The sequence below is a fragment of the Sparus aurata genome, chromosome 3 (assembly GCF_900880675.1).
Source record: "Sparus aurata chromosome 3, fSpaAur1.1, whole genome shotgun sequence".
Lineage (NCBI taxonomy): Eukaryota > Metazoa > Chordata > Actinopteri > Spariformes > Sparidae > Sparus > Sparus aurata.
In genome coordinates this window covers 152,754-168,983 of record NC_044189.1, presented here as the reverse complement: position 1 = coordinate 168,983, position 16,230 = coordinate 152,754, and the positions used below count along the sequence as shown (strand labels likewise).

Genomic DNA, 16,230 nt, shown 5'->3' with positions numbered 1-16,230 from the left:
ATTTGTCAGGTATGATGTGAACCAAGTTAGATCAAATTCAGCGATGCCAAGTTCAGCCAGAGTGGAGAGGAGGATTTGATGGTTGACTGTATAAAACGCAGAAGAAAAGACGAGGAGAATGACGACTGACGAGCGAGACGAGGGTCTGGTGGCAGCGAGTGAATCAGTCACTGTGTGGAGGGCCGTCTCAGTGGAGTGAGCAGTCCTGAAGCCTGACTGATTGGGGTCATGGAGGTCATTTTGAGAAAGATAGCAGGACAGTTGGTTGTAGACGGCACGTTCCAGGGTTTTAAAGAGGAATGAAAGAAGAGATACAGGTCTGTAGTTTGGGAGGTTAGCTGAATGTAGGAGGGGTTTCTTTAGGAGTGGCTTTACTGTGGCTGTCTTGAAAGAAGCTGGAATAAGGTCTGAAGTGAGGGAGGAGTTGATCAGGGTGGTGAGGAATGACAAGATGTCACAGTACCCCATCAGAAGTTCATCAACTTCAGCCCTCACCACAACCTCTGGGATGTTTGAGATTCCAGTTGATGCAGTTATGAAATACTTGACAGAGTGTAGCGCTGCAGGACAAACAAAGGAGCTGATAAATAACACTTATCATAAATATGATTTGAAGTCTGTGTATTCGCTGTGAAGGAGCAAAATGCAAACGTTTTAAATGTAATGTGCAGAACAAACAGCCTCCATTCAGTATGAACACACACTCATCATCACCACTCAGAAATATGATGAAGTCAGTATGATTCACTTAAAACAGTCTGAACAAGTTGAAACAAAAGTACAACTAAACTTGGAGGAAAAGAGTCGAGTGGATTGTGAACTTTAAAGAGCTTAAATGTTTAAAATGTGATCTTACCTGGTGATGAAACGTGACGTGAAGAGAAGCAACAACAAGAACGTTCTCATCTTGAATTGATGTAGATGAGTGAGTGAAGGACCGAGCTGGATCAACTGTTTACTGTTGTTTATCCTCACAGAAGGAGGAGAGAGAGTTCCTGTCCTGAGAAAAAAACACAGTGCAAACCGCCTACAATTGATCTGTAGTCAACAGAGAGGTGCTGGCAGGTGTGGCTTGTCTATATGGACATAAACAAAAATAGCTTGATATGATCTTGGTCTCAGTGGATAGTTAAGATCTCAGAGAATGTGTCCCCATGTACATTTGTATCACCACCTATAACTTATTCTACATCAGACAGTAGATAACACCATGATAACAATGATCCTTTGCACAGAGATGCCACTGAAATCATTCAGCAGCTCCTCGACTTCAACTGAACCAAAGTAGACAGAAATACCACAGAGCACATATATTCTACAAAGGTTTCAGTTTGGACAGAACCAGTCAAACCTGGATTCCTTAAAGGGAATCAGGCTCCACAATACAAGTGTCACAGCCCTGTTTGTAATACTGTATATAATACCACTAAACAGCCGTTGGATGGCAGCAAAGACATGTATGAAATAGAGGCTGAGAGTTTCACTGCTGCCCGACCCAAAGCTCTGGTATTTGATGACCTGGGAATGAGACTCAACAATCAACTATGTTTCTCCAGAATCACGTGCTGCATGTTTGAAGTGGGCAGAGCTCTAATGGGGAAAAAACATTTGATTATATGTATTTTTTCTTTTTACTCTTTGGTTGATTTCATTATTGTTGAATGCTGCTCGTACATTTAATGTTTTTTTTTGCTCCTAACTCACCACAGTAAATGAACATGTTTCATCATGTATTTCACTTTGAGTCTCTCAGTTTTCTACGTCATCATTTGTTTCACTTTCTTTCTAAACAGATCCTCTGACCACCTCGCAGGCAAAGAACAACAGATTTGTTCTGACGAGCTGAAGCTTCTGAGTGCAACACCACTATTAAAAAACACAGATCTCAGGTCTGTAACAATCTGTCAGATGTAATGTGGGTGCTAACTACAAACAAAAGTCATCACGTCATAACAATGTCGTGTGTTGAAAACTTGCTATTAAAGTAAACGTGTATGCAACGCTGTGATTTGACACTCTCACTGAAGTTACATCGTGCAGAAACAAGTGACAGAGACACCATTCATCTGTTACAAGACACTGTATCATCAAACTGATTCTGGAGCTGTTCTTTTGTTACTGTCAATGTTCATGCTAAGCTAAGCTAACTTTGTCTGGGAGCTAACTCTGCTCAGAGTGAACATTGATATCAATCTTCTCACCCAAAATCCTCTGTGAGAATACTGAATGTTCAGGTAATATAATTAATGCAACTACAGTCACAAAGGAGCATGTGGATGAAGAAAAAGAGACAAACTTTTTAACTTTGAGGACTTTATTGAATAAACAAACATCAGTACAGAAAGAAAGAACAATACATTTGACTCTGACTTTCATTCATGTTCATCCCTGTAAAGGATTTCAGTATATTTAGATAAATATCCTCCACTCTGCTCACCCAGGAGGTTCAGTCACCCTGAGGTCATGCTGAGGTCTCACATTCTGTTCCTCCAACATCCAAACTTCACTATATCTCAGAAGAGAGACACACTGGCTTAAACTCCATATTCTCCCAACAACAACAACATGACTCAGGTAAGCACATTTCCACAGAGTATTCTGTGGCAGGTTAGATAATCACAGACAGGGAAGTTTGTTTCTGCAGAACTGGCACAGAACAACATTGTTACCACATGTACTGTCGAACCTGTTCTCCTCCATCGAGCTTCATTAAATACTTCAGTGTAAGCAATCACGTCTCCTGAATCTCCTTCCTCACCTGGTTAATCAGATGAACGGAAGTTTATCAACAATCAATACACAGTAAAATGTGCCAACAGTTGGTTTCACAGTATTCATGTTGAAAGATGTTTGGACCATCATTGAACTGCAGTGGGTATCAGACTGGTCCACTACAAATGTACTGAGCCCTCTGACAGGAGACACTATTCTCTAACCCTGACCTCAACATCTTTAAGCTGCCTTTAAATCCTTCACTCAGCCAAACAAACAGCAGAAACTCTGCAGTGTGACCCGGCCTTATATCTACACTGGAACTGCTCAATTGAAACTACATTGCCGGGCCCAACTGTTTTCATTGGCAACTTCACATTAATGCCCGCTGAGCATTGCAACCACCATCACTGTCTGTGTGGTTCAACCAGTCTCACCATAGTTAGCAGCCCTGCTGTTATGAAAAACCATTCATGATGATCGAAGACAGTTTCCTCATACCACCAGGGTCCAAGTTAAATGTGCAATGTGTAAGAATTGTTGTTGGAAACATTTTTAAAAAGCGAAATAAAATTACCAACAGGATGTAAAGTAATGACAGATCATGATCTCTTAGTTTAGTTAACTCAATAAAGACACACAGCAACACTCCCTTAGCGGTCTGAGTTTACATTGCAAACTGCTTGCTGCACTGCTGCCTGAGCTAACTAGCTAATGGCAGCTACAGTTAGCAATGGTTAACAGTTACTCTGGTCATATGCTACGCTTGTTTATAGCTTTAGCAGTGAGTAGACAAACATGTAGTCCAGACCTATTCAACTGGTGGCTGGTGGGCCAGATGAGGCCCTTTAACAACCTAATTAAAGCCATTTACTCTCTTTTAGTTCATCAAAACTAAATTAAGTGTCACCAGGAGAGTCACTGAGTGTGTTTGTCATTCGGGTCTCTGGATTCAGCTGCTCAGAGAGCTCTGTGCTGTTGTCAGGAGCTGCAGGTCAGAAACAAACATCCTGGATTGAATTTTTATAAACAATAAATACAGGAAACAGTGTTGAAAAGGTTAATCTGCACAATAATGTGAAACATGTTTTAATCTAAAACATGAAGTGAGTCAGATCAGCTGAAATAGAACCAAAGTAAGTTTTACTGACAAGATGGAGGGCTGATGGCTGAAATCAGAACAAGACAAATAATTTCAGTCACAGTTGTAAATGCCTGATTATCTTTAGTCACTTTATTCCTCTCTTCTACTCACTCAGACTGAGTATCTGTTTATACTCAGTCTGTTTAGTGCTGACTGTTTTTACTTTCTCTTCACCACCCTCTTTAATGTACTGTACTGAAATCTTTCCTTTTTCTCTCTCACCTTTCTTCTTTTTGTAAACGATGAATCCAGCAGCACCGATGAGAATGAGAGCAGGAACAACCACTGCAGCAGTGACGAGGACGGTCATGTTACTGGACTTCACTGTTGAACACAATAATAGTTTATTACTTTTTTTGTTGTTGTTCCCATGCACTCCCCTTCAGCACTCTCTGATCTCACTCTTACCTTCGTTGGTTCTGATCCGATCTTTCTCCAGTTTGATGATGATTTCCTCCTTCACACCAGAGAGCTGAAACACACAGTCGTACCTCGTCCAGTCTTCAGGTGTGACTGATGAAAGGTTCAGGTCAACACTCATCTGGAAGGTTCCATCGTGGTTGGGGAGGATCTCTCCGTGGTCCACCTCCTCATGAAGCTCCTCTCCATCTTTCCTCCAGACGAGTGAGGCTCTGTGAGGGTAGAAACCTGTAGCGAGGCAGCTGACTGGAGAGGAGGGAGTCTTCTGGAAGAGAGACACTGAGGGAAGCTCTGGAGAGGAAAGAGAGAGATATTCTGTTCTTATGATTCACAGTCAGGTCGTCAATCACAGTGTCAATGTTCAGTGGAACTATTTCTATTGTGAAACACTGAAACTGTAAAATCACTTTCCTTAAACTAACTGTGACATCACAGTCTGAGCTTTGATGGTGAGTGATGTCACCCAAAGATGTCTGTGATTGGTCAGGACTAAAACAAATGTAAGCACTACAAAAAAGCTGATGTCAGACAGGTTGGATTAATAATACAATGACAGTTCAGTCTGAGCAGCCTATATGAAGATCACTGTGTCTAATAAACTACATCAGGTCAGGTGATCCTACCTGTTCTCAGCAGAATGCTCCCCCCATATTTCACATACTGCCTCAGTTGTTCAGGAAAAATCTGAGTCAAAAAAATCTTAAATACTTTTCCTAATTCTTTATCAGCATCCCATATCAGTTTGGCGGTGACAGCCTCAGGTCTTAGAGCGATCCATGTCAATGTATTCAAATCCAATTTCAAGAAGTCTTCTCCATCATAAGCAAACTGAACAAAACCTTTGACCTCTCCGGTCTCATCATCCCACTCACAGCCATTCAGCCTCTGTAAAACATGGACACCTGAGACAGAGACAGAGTCTGTAATTAACACTGATTCACAGATGAAATATTTCATGCGATCATGAATCACATTATCATCAGTAGTTTGTGTTTAACAGCTTCAGCAACAAGTCTAACCAGCAGCTGATTAATGTTGACATGATGAATGACAGGTAGTGGCTGGACCACTGAAGACAAACTGATATGATGGTTTACTTTACATGAATCTCTATTTCAGGTTATGTGTAAAATGGTGTTAGAGTTTGAACTGATTGGTATCTTGAGGCCCTGGGTCACTTTACAACTAAGATGCAGAACAGTAAAAAGTTAAACAGTCTATAACATGTTACATACTGTACCTCCACTTTGGTTGTAGAGACTCATCAAAATGTAAATGAAAGCTTTGAAGATAGGTGACAAATGGAGACATTGTTGTCCGTACCACTCCAACAGCTCAGGACGCTCTATTAAGAATTTCTTTGCCCAGTCCTGTTTTATTTCCACCCTTTTGTTGCTGTCACAGGACACCACCAGAAGTTCATCAACTTCAACTGTTGCCATAACCTCTGAGAGGTTTGGGATTCCAGTTGATGCGGTTGTGAAATGCTTCATGGAGTGCAGCACTGCAGGACAAACAAAAGAGCTTATAAATAACACTAATCTTAGAGAAAATATAAATATGATATGAAGTGTGTGTGTTTGCTGCAAAGGATCAAAATGCCAAAAATTTAAATGTAATGTGCAGAACAAACAGCCTCCATTCAGTATGAACACACACTCATCATCACCACTCAGAAATATGATGAAGTCAGCATGATTTAGTTAAAACAGTCTGATCAAGTTGAAGCAAAAGTTAAACTGAACTTGAAGCAAAAGAGTCGAGTGGACTGTGAAGTTTAGAGAGTTTAAAGGTTTAAAATGTGATCTTACCTGGTGATGAAACGTGACAGAAGAGAAGCAGCAACAATAACGTTCTCATCTTGATTTGATGAAGACGAGTGAGTGAAGGACCGAGCTGGATCAAATGTTTCCTGTTATTCATCCTGGCGGAGGGAGGAGAGAGAGTTTCTGTCCTGAGAACAAAAATAGTCCAAGTGCCTCCAAGGTATCCAGTCCTCACCAACACCCCTCACATACACTAGAGTGTTAACATTGAACAAAACAGTAATTATCTTAAAATTGACCCGACCACGGAGCCTGTGGATCAGCTTTTCTAGTGAACTCCCTCACTTCCTTCCCTTTTCACTTAACTATGGTGATTTACAGATCATAAAATCTTCAAGTCAGAGATTGGGTTAGAGAGTGAAAGTGTTTTTTTTCCTAAGCCTGTCTTTGAGTTCGCGTGAGTGACACTTGATGGTAAGCCTTGCATTCATGCTGGTATTTTTTAAAGTGAATTAGTTCTAAATCACCCTCATGAATGAACCATACATCAATAATTGCCTAATTCTGTGCATTAACCATGATGATGATAAAGATCCAGAAAAATAGAAATTCATGGCAAAAAACATCATCCTGTCAATATTTTAGAGACTCCTCAGTTTCGCACTAATCATGTTTAAGAGAAGCTCGTGTCAAGTGAAGCTCCTCCACAGGTCACACCTGAGTTTCTGACCATCAGCATCATTTAATGTTTTGATAATGACAAACATTCAAACATATCAACCTTCAACATCACCTGATCCAACTCAAATCTAATTGTTTCTATTTGGTGTCCGGTGTGGAATGAATGGCCCATATAACAAAGCTTCTGTTTGCACATCTGGGGCCTTTAATAATAATTTATTCAACAGCTGTTTATTTAAAAAATGCTGTATTTTTCAACATTTTGTCATTCTTGTTTCAAATATAATGTTTTGAGATATTGGGGGAGGGTCCAAAGAACAATATTAGTGATGCCGGATGGACTCACTTTCTTATCACATGAAACAGTAGATTCACCCCCCTCCCCACCACAATACATCCTGTACAGTCTCATTCAGTTGAGTCTGAACTAGAGAGAGGCGGATGAAGCCTTATGGAGCTTTTGGGCTTCAAACTCTGCAGCATATTGACATCTGGTGGCTTGTAAAGATACAGCAGCCCTTCATGACTGAAGTCTCAGTCATGAAGGCGACTCTCGGCTTTCTTCTGTCTCCAAGAAGTGACAGGCTTTTAGAGCCACGATGACACTTTTTTTACAAGGAAAGAAACATCTTAATGTTTTGTACTTAATGCTGAATTTAAAAGTAGGCAACAAGGACTTAAAATGTGCCGCAGCTGTTTCACAGAGTTTGTTAAGTCTCTCCTTGTGATGCAACAACTCTAAAAATCACTGGATTTGTAAGGGAGTCTGGCATGTGACTGGTGACTTCAGTTCATTACTTGCTCCATGTCTTTCACCACACACACACACACACACACACACACACACACACACTCAAGCAAGTAACATATTAACAATTATAAGATTACTGTCACTGAACTAAATATTAAAATATTTTATATAATGACTATGACAAATTCGTACAATAAAATAAAGCAGACAGATTTCTAAAAGTCATGTTGAGACAGCTTAAGTGCTTCATAAAAATCTATAGATTCGAGTTTTGATTTCATCATCATTATTATAAAATCACACCATGATCTTTGTTTTTCTTTTTTTACATATATTTAGAGCTGAGGTGTTTCAACATGCTAGACTCTGATGACTGCTGTCCAGTGTGCTGATCCTGGAGCAGATTTTAAAAAATCAAAAAAGTCAACTAAATTTCCTGTTTTTGCTTTGTTGATATTTTTAAGTTGATTTGTACGCATATAGGACACATACAACTTGCAGACGTTGGGTCGGTGAATAGAATGTCTTTCCATACATACATAATTTAGCGTACGACTTTAATGAAGAAATACCTCTAACCAAATGATGTGCACACTTGTTTATTTGCTGTTGGTATTCAAATAGTATCTGTTAAAATAACTCTTAGATAATTTAGAACTGGAAAAGGAGCTCAGAGCCAGCTCAAGGTTAACAAAGTTTAATCTTGTACAAGAGGAGCAATCACAGAGCAACAACACAGGTTTGTTACAGAGGAAAGTCTCAGATTGTGAGGAGAAAAACTTGGTATATATATCTGTCTCTGTGAGTGTGTCTTAAAACTCTATTTCCGAGACAGTTACTGAGTCTGCATGCAAAGAGGAAGTCATGTAAACACAGAAAGTTCAGACAGGGTGAGTGACACAAAGGAAGTTCAGAGAGGGGTGAATACTCATTTCCTTAAACTAGGGTAGAAAAACAAGTTATGTTAAGAGATGCAAGACTTCAATTCAAATGTCCCTATAAGTCAGTACAAAATGTCCATCACTGTATCCAGAGATGATGATTATTGGCACACTTAGGGCTCATTGCGAGGGTTAGCAATTCTTGTAATGTATGAAAATGAGTTGAAAATACAGATTTTAGGATAAATAATATTGTAACAAAATCTGTTTCTGTTTCAAATAAAAAGATTAGATTTGATTTAAACTTTAGAATGGAGTGTCCTTTGATGTCCTTTGATGTTCTAAAATGTTCTAGAATGTTCCAACACTAAGCAGTACTCTGTGGTTATAGCTGTGAACATTTTAAATGACTATTTCTAACAAACTCAGAGACATGAGGAGCCACAAGAGCAACAAGGAGCTGAGCCAAGCTAGCAGCAGTCAAGAGGAGCAGCTGGAAGACACAAGAGTGGACGAGTTGCACGATTTACAGGGAGAATTAGGAAGATCACAACAGACATTCAAATATGTCGTCAGACTGAGAGAGAGAATTTGATTCACAGGGAAAAGAGACTTCTTGAAAAAGTCCAACAGCTTGAACGACTGATTCAGGAGAACAAGGATAAACTCAGACTGGAGTTGATGGCTCAATCCAACATGGGTTTACAGCTCAAGAGCACGTTCAGCTGCTATGACGGACTGCTTCACCACTATGACTCAGACAACCAGGAGACTGCAGAGCTCAAAGCTGAATGTGTCCACCTGAAAGACATCGTCAAGGACGACAATGAGACGACTGAGGAGGAATTAAAGGCCATGGTGAGCGAGAGCATAACCCTGACTGCAAACCTGAAAAAACTTGAGAGGTTTGATGAATCGATGATTTTGTGGTGATGAGACTTAGAGCTCTGATAGCAGGTGATACCTGATAAGAACCAGTAGTTTGAGATCTCTGTGGAAAAGATTCACCAAGCTCTTCGAAACCTGACGAGTGGAGGACAGTGCCTCTGACGATGCTGTCGCAGCTGATAACTACGACTCAGTGGTTATAACTGTCACCTGAGTGGAGCGACCATGTTCTCTGGGTTTCTGTACGGGTTTTCACTGCCTGCTCCAGTTCACCTACTAGCATTTGCTTTAAAAGAATACATAAATAAATAACAAGAAGCAACGTCCATCCTTTATCTTTCAATTTCCAGCCCCGCCACCAACCATTTCCTTCTTCATTGTCTACCCCTCCTTCAACTACTCCAGTAGCTGGAGCAAGAACATGGTGCCAATTCCGCTCTTTACAGAAAAGCATCTTGTTTCTTTTAGGATGACCAACTCTCTCCCTCATCCAATCAGATTTTCTAAAGAGTCAACTGAGAGGATGTAGCTGGGCTCTCTTCATCAAAGGTGTTGGTGTGTAGTTTGATGATAAAAGAACTCTGTGGAGGCCAGGCTGGGTGGAATGATAAAGCAATCTTTATTTAAACAGATCTCAAGCCAGCGTCCGAACCAGATGCGTCCGCCCTCTGGTGTTCTCAAATCTATGGCAAAGCAATGCCAAAATGCTTCGCCCTCTGCCCTTTGAGAAATCCTATCGAGCCTTCGATCTTAGGAAATCTACCAATTACCACCTAAACTTCTCTATCCCGTACGGGCCTTTTTCTTCGAAGTGGTTACTTTTGTGGGTTGAGGGTCCATCTGTCCAATCGCTAGAAATGTGTTGGTCTATCTCCCTGCTCATCTCACATAAATGACTAAATCTGTTACTGTCACTCTTTTGGTCTTGTATCCCGAAATTACCTAAGTGAGGGGTCAAACTCTGTTTTAGTCCTCTATAGTGGACTTGTCTTCTGCTGACCTTTGACACACATACAGCTGAATACTGACTCCAAGGTCCCTTGGAGCTGTGAGCCCCACCATCTAAATTCCTTAACTCACACAAGGTGGAGGAACAGGGTAATTTTGAACTGAGTTGAATTAGAGATCAGAATGTGTTGCAGTTCAGATACCTCAAGAAAAAATTATGTTCTTTAAATTCTTGAAGTTATTCTAAAAATTTAAAGTGTAAGAGTATTTATTTTGTAAACATATTGTGAAGTAAACATGGTGCTGGTAGGTGTGGCTTGTCTACACAGACATACCCAAAAATAGCTCCACAACTATCAGGTGAATTTACATGATCTCAGTGGATAGTTAAGATCTCAGAGAATGTGTCCCCATGTACATTTGTATCACCACCTATAACTTATTCTACATCAGACAGTAGATAACACCATGATAACAATGATCCTTTGCACAGAGATGCCACTGAAATCATTCAGCAGCTCCTCGACTTCAACTGAACCAAAGTAGACAGAAATACCACAGAGCACATATATTCTACAAAGGTCTCAGTTTGGACAGAACCAGTCAAACCTGGATTCCTTCAAGTACCCAGTGTGTGTGTGTGAGATATTTATTTTATCCACTTGAAAGTGAATCAGGCTCCACAATACAAGTGTCACGGCCTTGTTTGTAGTACTGTATATAATACCACTAAACAGCCGTTAGATGGCAGCAAAGACATGTATGAAATAGAGGCTGAGAGTTTCACAGCTGCCCGACCCAAAGCTCTGGTATTTGATGACCTGGGAATGAGACTCAACAATCAACTATGTTTCTCCAGAATCACGTGTTGCATGTTTGAAGTGGGCAGAGCTCTAATGGGGGAAAAACATGTGATGACACATTTCCATGCACCTATCAGGAACAGGCTACAGGTTTTGGGTTGTTTGGTTGCTGTCAATCTCTCAGTCTCAGTTTGTTTCTCTTTCTTTCTAAACGTATCTTATGACCTCCTCACAGGTGAAGCGTTACAGGACATCAGTCAGTCCGCTGTTTAGTTGTCAGAAGGCTCCTTTAACAGAGATACTGGCTCTCTGTTTAATCTCTAACTTCAGTGTTCATGCTAAGCTAAGCTAACCTTGTCTGGGAGCTAACTCTGCTCAGAGTTCACATTGATATCAATCTCCTCATTCAAATCCTCTGTGAGAATACTGAATGTTCAGGTAATATATTGAAGTGTCGTCACAAATGAGCACGTGGACCAAACTTGTTAAAATGTGTGGATTTTATTGAAAAGACAAACATAAGCACAAAAACAAAGAACAACACATTTGAGTTTAACATTCATTCATGTTCATCAGTGTAAAGGTTTAAAGGTAAGGTAAGGTGTAAAGTCGTTATTTGTTCTTACTTTTTCTACTTTGTCTTAATTAACTGAATTTCTCCTCTGGTGATCAATGAAGGATTATCTTGTTTGATCTCTTATAAAACCACATCTACGCAATCCTGATGAAGATTAAGATGAGTTTTTAAGAATTAATTCCTCATAATCATCTGACTTTCTTTTATGTTGACTTCCTCTTTTTTTCCGCCATGTCTTGTGATTGTTACAGACAAACACATGACATTTCTCAGGGATTTAACACAAAGCTACTTCACTTTGCTGTGCAACTTTTGCAAGGATTTTCTTTAAATTTCTGGAATTCATTTGGAAACAATATGGCTCTCTGTCATATAATGTCCATGTTGTTCACCTGGAGGTGTGAATAGTTCATGTCACAGAATTTATAGTTTTGCCGTCTCATTTGAAGTCATCCAGATTGTGTTTGTAAATCAAGTGTCTTCATTCAGTCTCTCAGAGAGCTCAGAGCTGTTGTCAGGAGCTGTAAGGACAAACACAGTTAGTCCATTTATCCTGCACTGACATGCCTTTAAGAAACAACTACAACCTGTTGACATTTCAGTGATGATGGGAAAATGATTATTGAGCTTCAGATCAACAGTTTTATGCCCTGATGATGAGATTGATCCGTTTATGATCAGTTTCCATTTATTTAACTGTATCCTCCAGTTAAGAAATCCTGACACAAGTTCATCGTACACCACATAAAACAAGTTCCACTCACGACATGGAGGGCATCTGGCTGCAACAAGAAGAGGTCTGTCTGTTTGGGACACTGTCTGCCCGTCGAGTGCAGCAGCTGGAGCCATGATGTCGTGCTGGAGACAGGTATCTGTAAAGAGGTGAGCACAACAGTCTCTGATTTCCTCGAGTCCCATTTGTCCATTTTATTGTCCTGTGACCAGACATTACCCAGGAGCAGCCAGACCAAGATGGATGAGCACGGCTCTTATTCTGACTCTCTTCCTCTCTGGGGTGTGAGGCCTGGTCAGGTTGGATGATAGAAAGATGCTATGGGAAGTGTTTGTCTCAAAGTCTGCTGCCAATGACAGTCAATGTACTTCTGCCAAAGGCAATATGTGTCTCAGAACAACAGCTGAATAAGTAACAGTTTGAATGAGCCACCAGCTGCTGCATCTGTATGCACCACCATGGTACTCTTAATGCTAGTTTTTCTATTCAGTCTAGTGAGAGAAGGATCACATGGACGCAAGCCTACAAGACTCTGCTGAGTGGCAGAAGTATGACGAGGAAGTGGGCATAGGGCCGGAAAGCAACAGATGATGAGGATGTGGTGAAGTTTCTATGGACTTCAGCGATAATCCTAGTCAGTATGGTAGCTGAGAAATTTTATGTCAAAGAGGAACAAGGAGCCAGTGTAAATGTACTGTCCCCTCAAAATAACTCAACACAAAGCCATTAATGTCTAAACTGCTATATATATTTGAAGAAGTCCCTTTTGCATTTAAGCACTTTTTCCTAAATGCACCTTGATTTTATTAGCAAAATGTCCGTTTGTGTCATTTGTTGTTCTTATTCATATGTAACTTAGTATACTATACAGCAACAATTTCCATACCATGTCATGTGCACCAGCTGGACTAGAGATGGTTGGTGATGCTCATGCACTCTGCTTTCCCTTTCAGTGTCTGAGCCCTGCACGTTATCTTGTCTCTCTCTTTCTCCTCCTCATCTGGGTGTTGCTCTCCCTCCTCGTATCTTCATCGCTGTGGTGTTCGCCCTCCTCCTCCTCTCCCTGGTTGCCTTTCTCTCTCTCCTTCCACCTCATCTCCTCCTTCTACCTTGCTCACTTCATATGCTACCTTTCCTCTTCATTTCTGTAAGATTCAAAGTAACTTTACCGTGTTTTCCTTGACAGACGTTGAATCAATGTTAGCTTTAACGTTAGCGTTAACTTACTTTACACAGAAGTAACGTCAGACCTAGCTAACATTACATGTATAGTTAGCGAAATAACGTTCTTCAACCTGATTTTTATCATCTCAAAATCAGCATCGAAACTATACTAGCACTGTGCTATCGATATTATTTAATTTCTTGATAGATAGTTAATCAGTTTTTACCTCTTTCCTCCCGTGTCTCCTTTCCTCGTGACTCCTGGCTCCTTCGCTTCGCGCCACTCAGTTTTCCAAACGAAGCCGTCACTTGCTCTGACGTTATTTCGTGCTGCATTCACTGCAGTCGGACATTGGAGATTCGCGCTCGTAGATGTCAAATTGGCCATAACTTTTCTTTGGATTTGTTGCTGCCAGCTGGGGTGGCAGCGGGGGTGGCAAGGCATTCTTTTAGGGTGGCATTTGCCACCCCATGCCACCCCGGTAGATCCGCCCATGGCTCAGACCATACGCTGCACACTGCATCAAATTAGTCTGCATGGCTGTCGTCCCAGAAGGAAGCTGTAGTGTCTGTGTGTGTTGTTTATACATCCTAAGCTCTTATGGACAGGACAGGATGGGACAGGACCAGACGCTTCCCTTAAGTATATGTGGGAAGGTAACAACGTAAAGGTCTCATGTCTTGGATAATAATTTATTAGCCTGTAGTGTGCGTCAGAGAACGGCTACAGGAAGAGGCTCCACACTGAAGCCTGATCAACCTAGAGGTTCAGGGTTTGATTTAACATATACAATTCCATCTAAGTAAAGAGAGACTAGCAGGTCAACTTTAAATAACACCAACATATTTACGTAACCCATTTCCTTGAGACATATTCCAATAGAGATGTTATGCAGTCCCATTCTTCTCCAAACAGGATAGAGGGACCCTCAGTCCCCCAAAAGTGAACAATTAGAGGAAATAGGCGGGGGTTAGCGAACGGACCCTAAAAAGGATCCACACACCAAAGAACGTGGTGGATTTTGGTTGATCTCCTAAGACTGAGGGTTCGAGAGGATTTCAGTTAGAGCAGAGGGCAAAGCATTTGGGACAACACTTTGCCGAAATTTGAGAATACCAGAGAGTGGCCACACTCTGGTTCGGACGCTGGCTAAAAGATCTGTTACAATAAAGATTGCTCTATCATTCCACCAGCCTTGCCTCCGCAGAATTCTTTTATCAACATACTATACACCTTTGGAGGACGACAGCCCATACACTTCAAAGCCTTTTCTAAAGATGATGTTCAAATAACAGTTTGCTGAAGACAAGCAGACTAAGTACATGGATCACTGGAACCATGTCCTGTGGTCTGATGAGACCAAGATAAACTTATTCTGTTCAGATGGTGTCAAGCGTGTGTGGCGGCAACCAGGTGAGGAGTACAAAGATATGTGAGTCTTGCCTCCAGTCAAGCATGGTGGTGGGAGTGTCATGGTCTGGGGCCGCATGAGTGCTGCTGGCACTGTGGAGCTACAGTTCATTGAGGGAACCATGTATGCCAACATGTACTGTGACATACTCATGGGCGGATCTACCGGGGTGGCATGGGGTGGCAAATGCCACCCTAAAAGAAAGCCTTGCCACCCCCACTGCCACCCCAGCTGGCAGCAACAAATCCAAAGAAAAGTTATGGCCAATTTGACATCTACGAGCGCGAATATCCAATGTCCAACTGCAGTGAATGCAGCACGAAATAACGTCAGAGCAAGTGACGGCTTCGTTTGGAAAACTGAGTGGCGCGAAGCAGAGGAGCCAGGAGTCGCGAGGAAAGGAGACACGGGAGGAAAGAGGTAAAAACTGATTAACTATCTATCAAGAAATTAAATAATATCGATAGCACAGTGCTAGTATAGTTGCGATGCTGATTTTGAGATGATAAAAATCAGGTTGAGGAACGTTATTTCGCTAACTATACATGTAATGTTAGCTAGGTCTGACTTACTTCTGTGTAAAGTAAGTTAGCGTTAGGCTACAAAAGCTAATATTGATTCAACGTCTGTCAAGGAAAACACGGTAAAGTTACTTTGAATCTTACAGAAATGAAGAGGAAAGGTAGCATATGAAGTGAGCAAGGTAGAAGGAGGAGATGAGGTGGAAGGAGAGAGAGAAAGGCGACCAGGGAGAGGAGGAGGAGGGCGAACACCACAGCGGTGAAGATACGAGGAGGGAGAGCAACACCGAGATGAGGAGGAGAAAGAGAGAGACAAGATAACGTGCAGGGCTCAGACACTGAAAGGGAAAGCAGAGTGCATGAGCATCACCAACCATCTCTAGTCCAGCTGGTGCACATGACATGGTATGGAAATTGTTGCTGTATAGTATACTAAGTTACATATGAATAAGAACAACAAATGACAAAAACAGACATTTTGCTAATAAAATCAAGGTGCATTTAGGAAAAAGTGCTTAAATGCAAAAGGGACTTCTTCAAATATAAACATATTCATGTTTGCTTGAATATGAATAATTGGGGAAACTTGTAAGTGAAAGTGTGATGAGATGGGGACAGAGTTTTAATATTCTGTGTACAATGTATTTTAGTTCTATTGCTCAGCTTAAATTCCAAAATAAATAAATGAACCTAAAAATACTCTCCCAGGCTAAAATGTTAGTGTGTGTTAACACAGTCTGATGGTTATAACTTATCAATGATGGTTCTAAATTGATTGTGTTTTTACCAGTTATATTATATAATTAGTTCAGATGTAATGCAGTTTTAA

At 40.9% G+C, this 16,230-nt stretch overlaps 1 protein-coding gene across 1 annotated transcript; it reads right to left on the bottom strand.

The window, feature by feature from the left end:
• Positions 1-4,559: 4,559 nt before the first annotated feature.
• LOC115578601 (class I histocompatibility antigen, F10 alpha chain-like) lies at positions 4,560-6,300 on the bottom strand (the record flags this gene model as incomplete). The annotated part of the gene is made up of 4 exons (XM_030411647.1): positions 6,088-6,300; positions 5,517-5,780; positions 4,900-5,178; positions 4,560-4,567 (listed from the first exon to the last, which is right to left on the bottom strand). Coding segments are annotated over exons 1-4 (663 nt in total), but the record flags the coding sequence as incomplete, so codon positions are not given.
• Between the last annotated feature and the right edge of the window lie 9,930 nt (positions 6,301-16,230).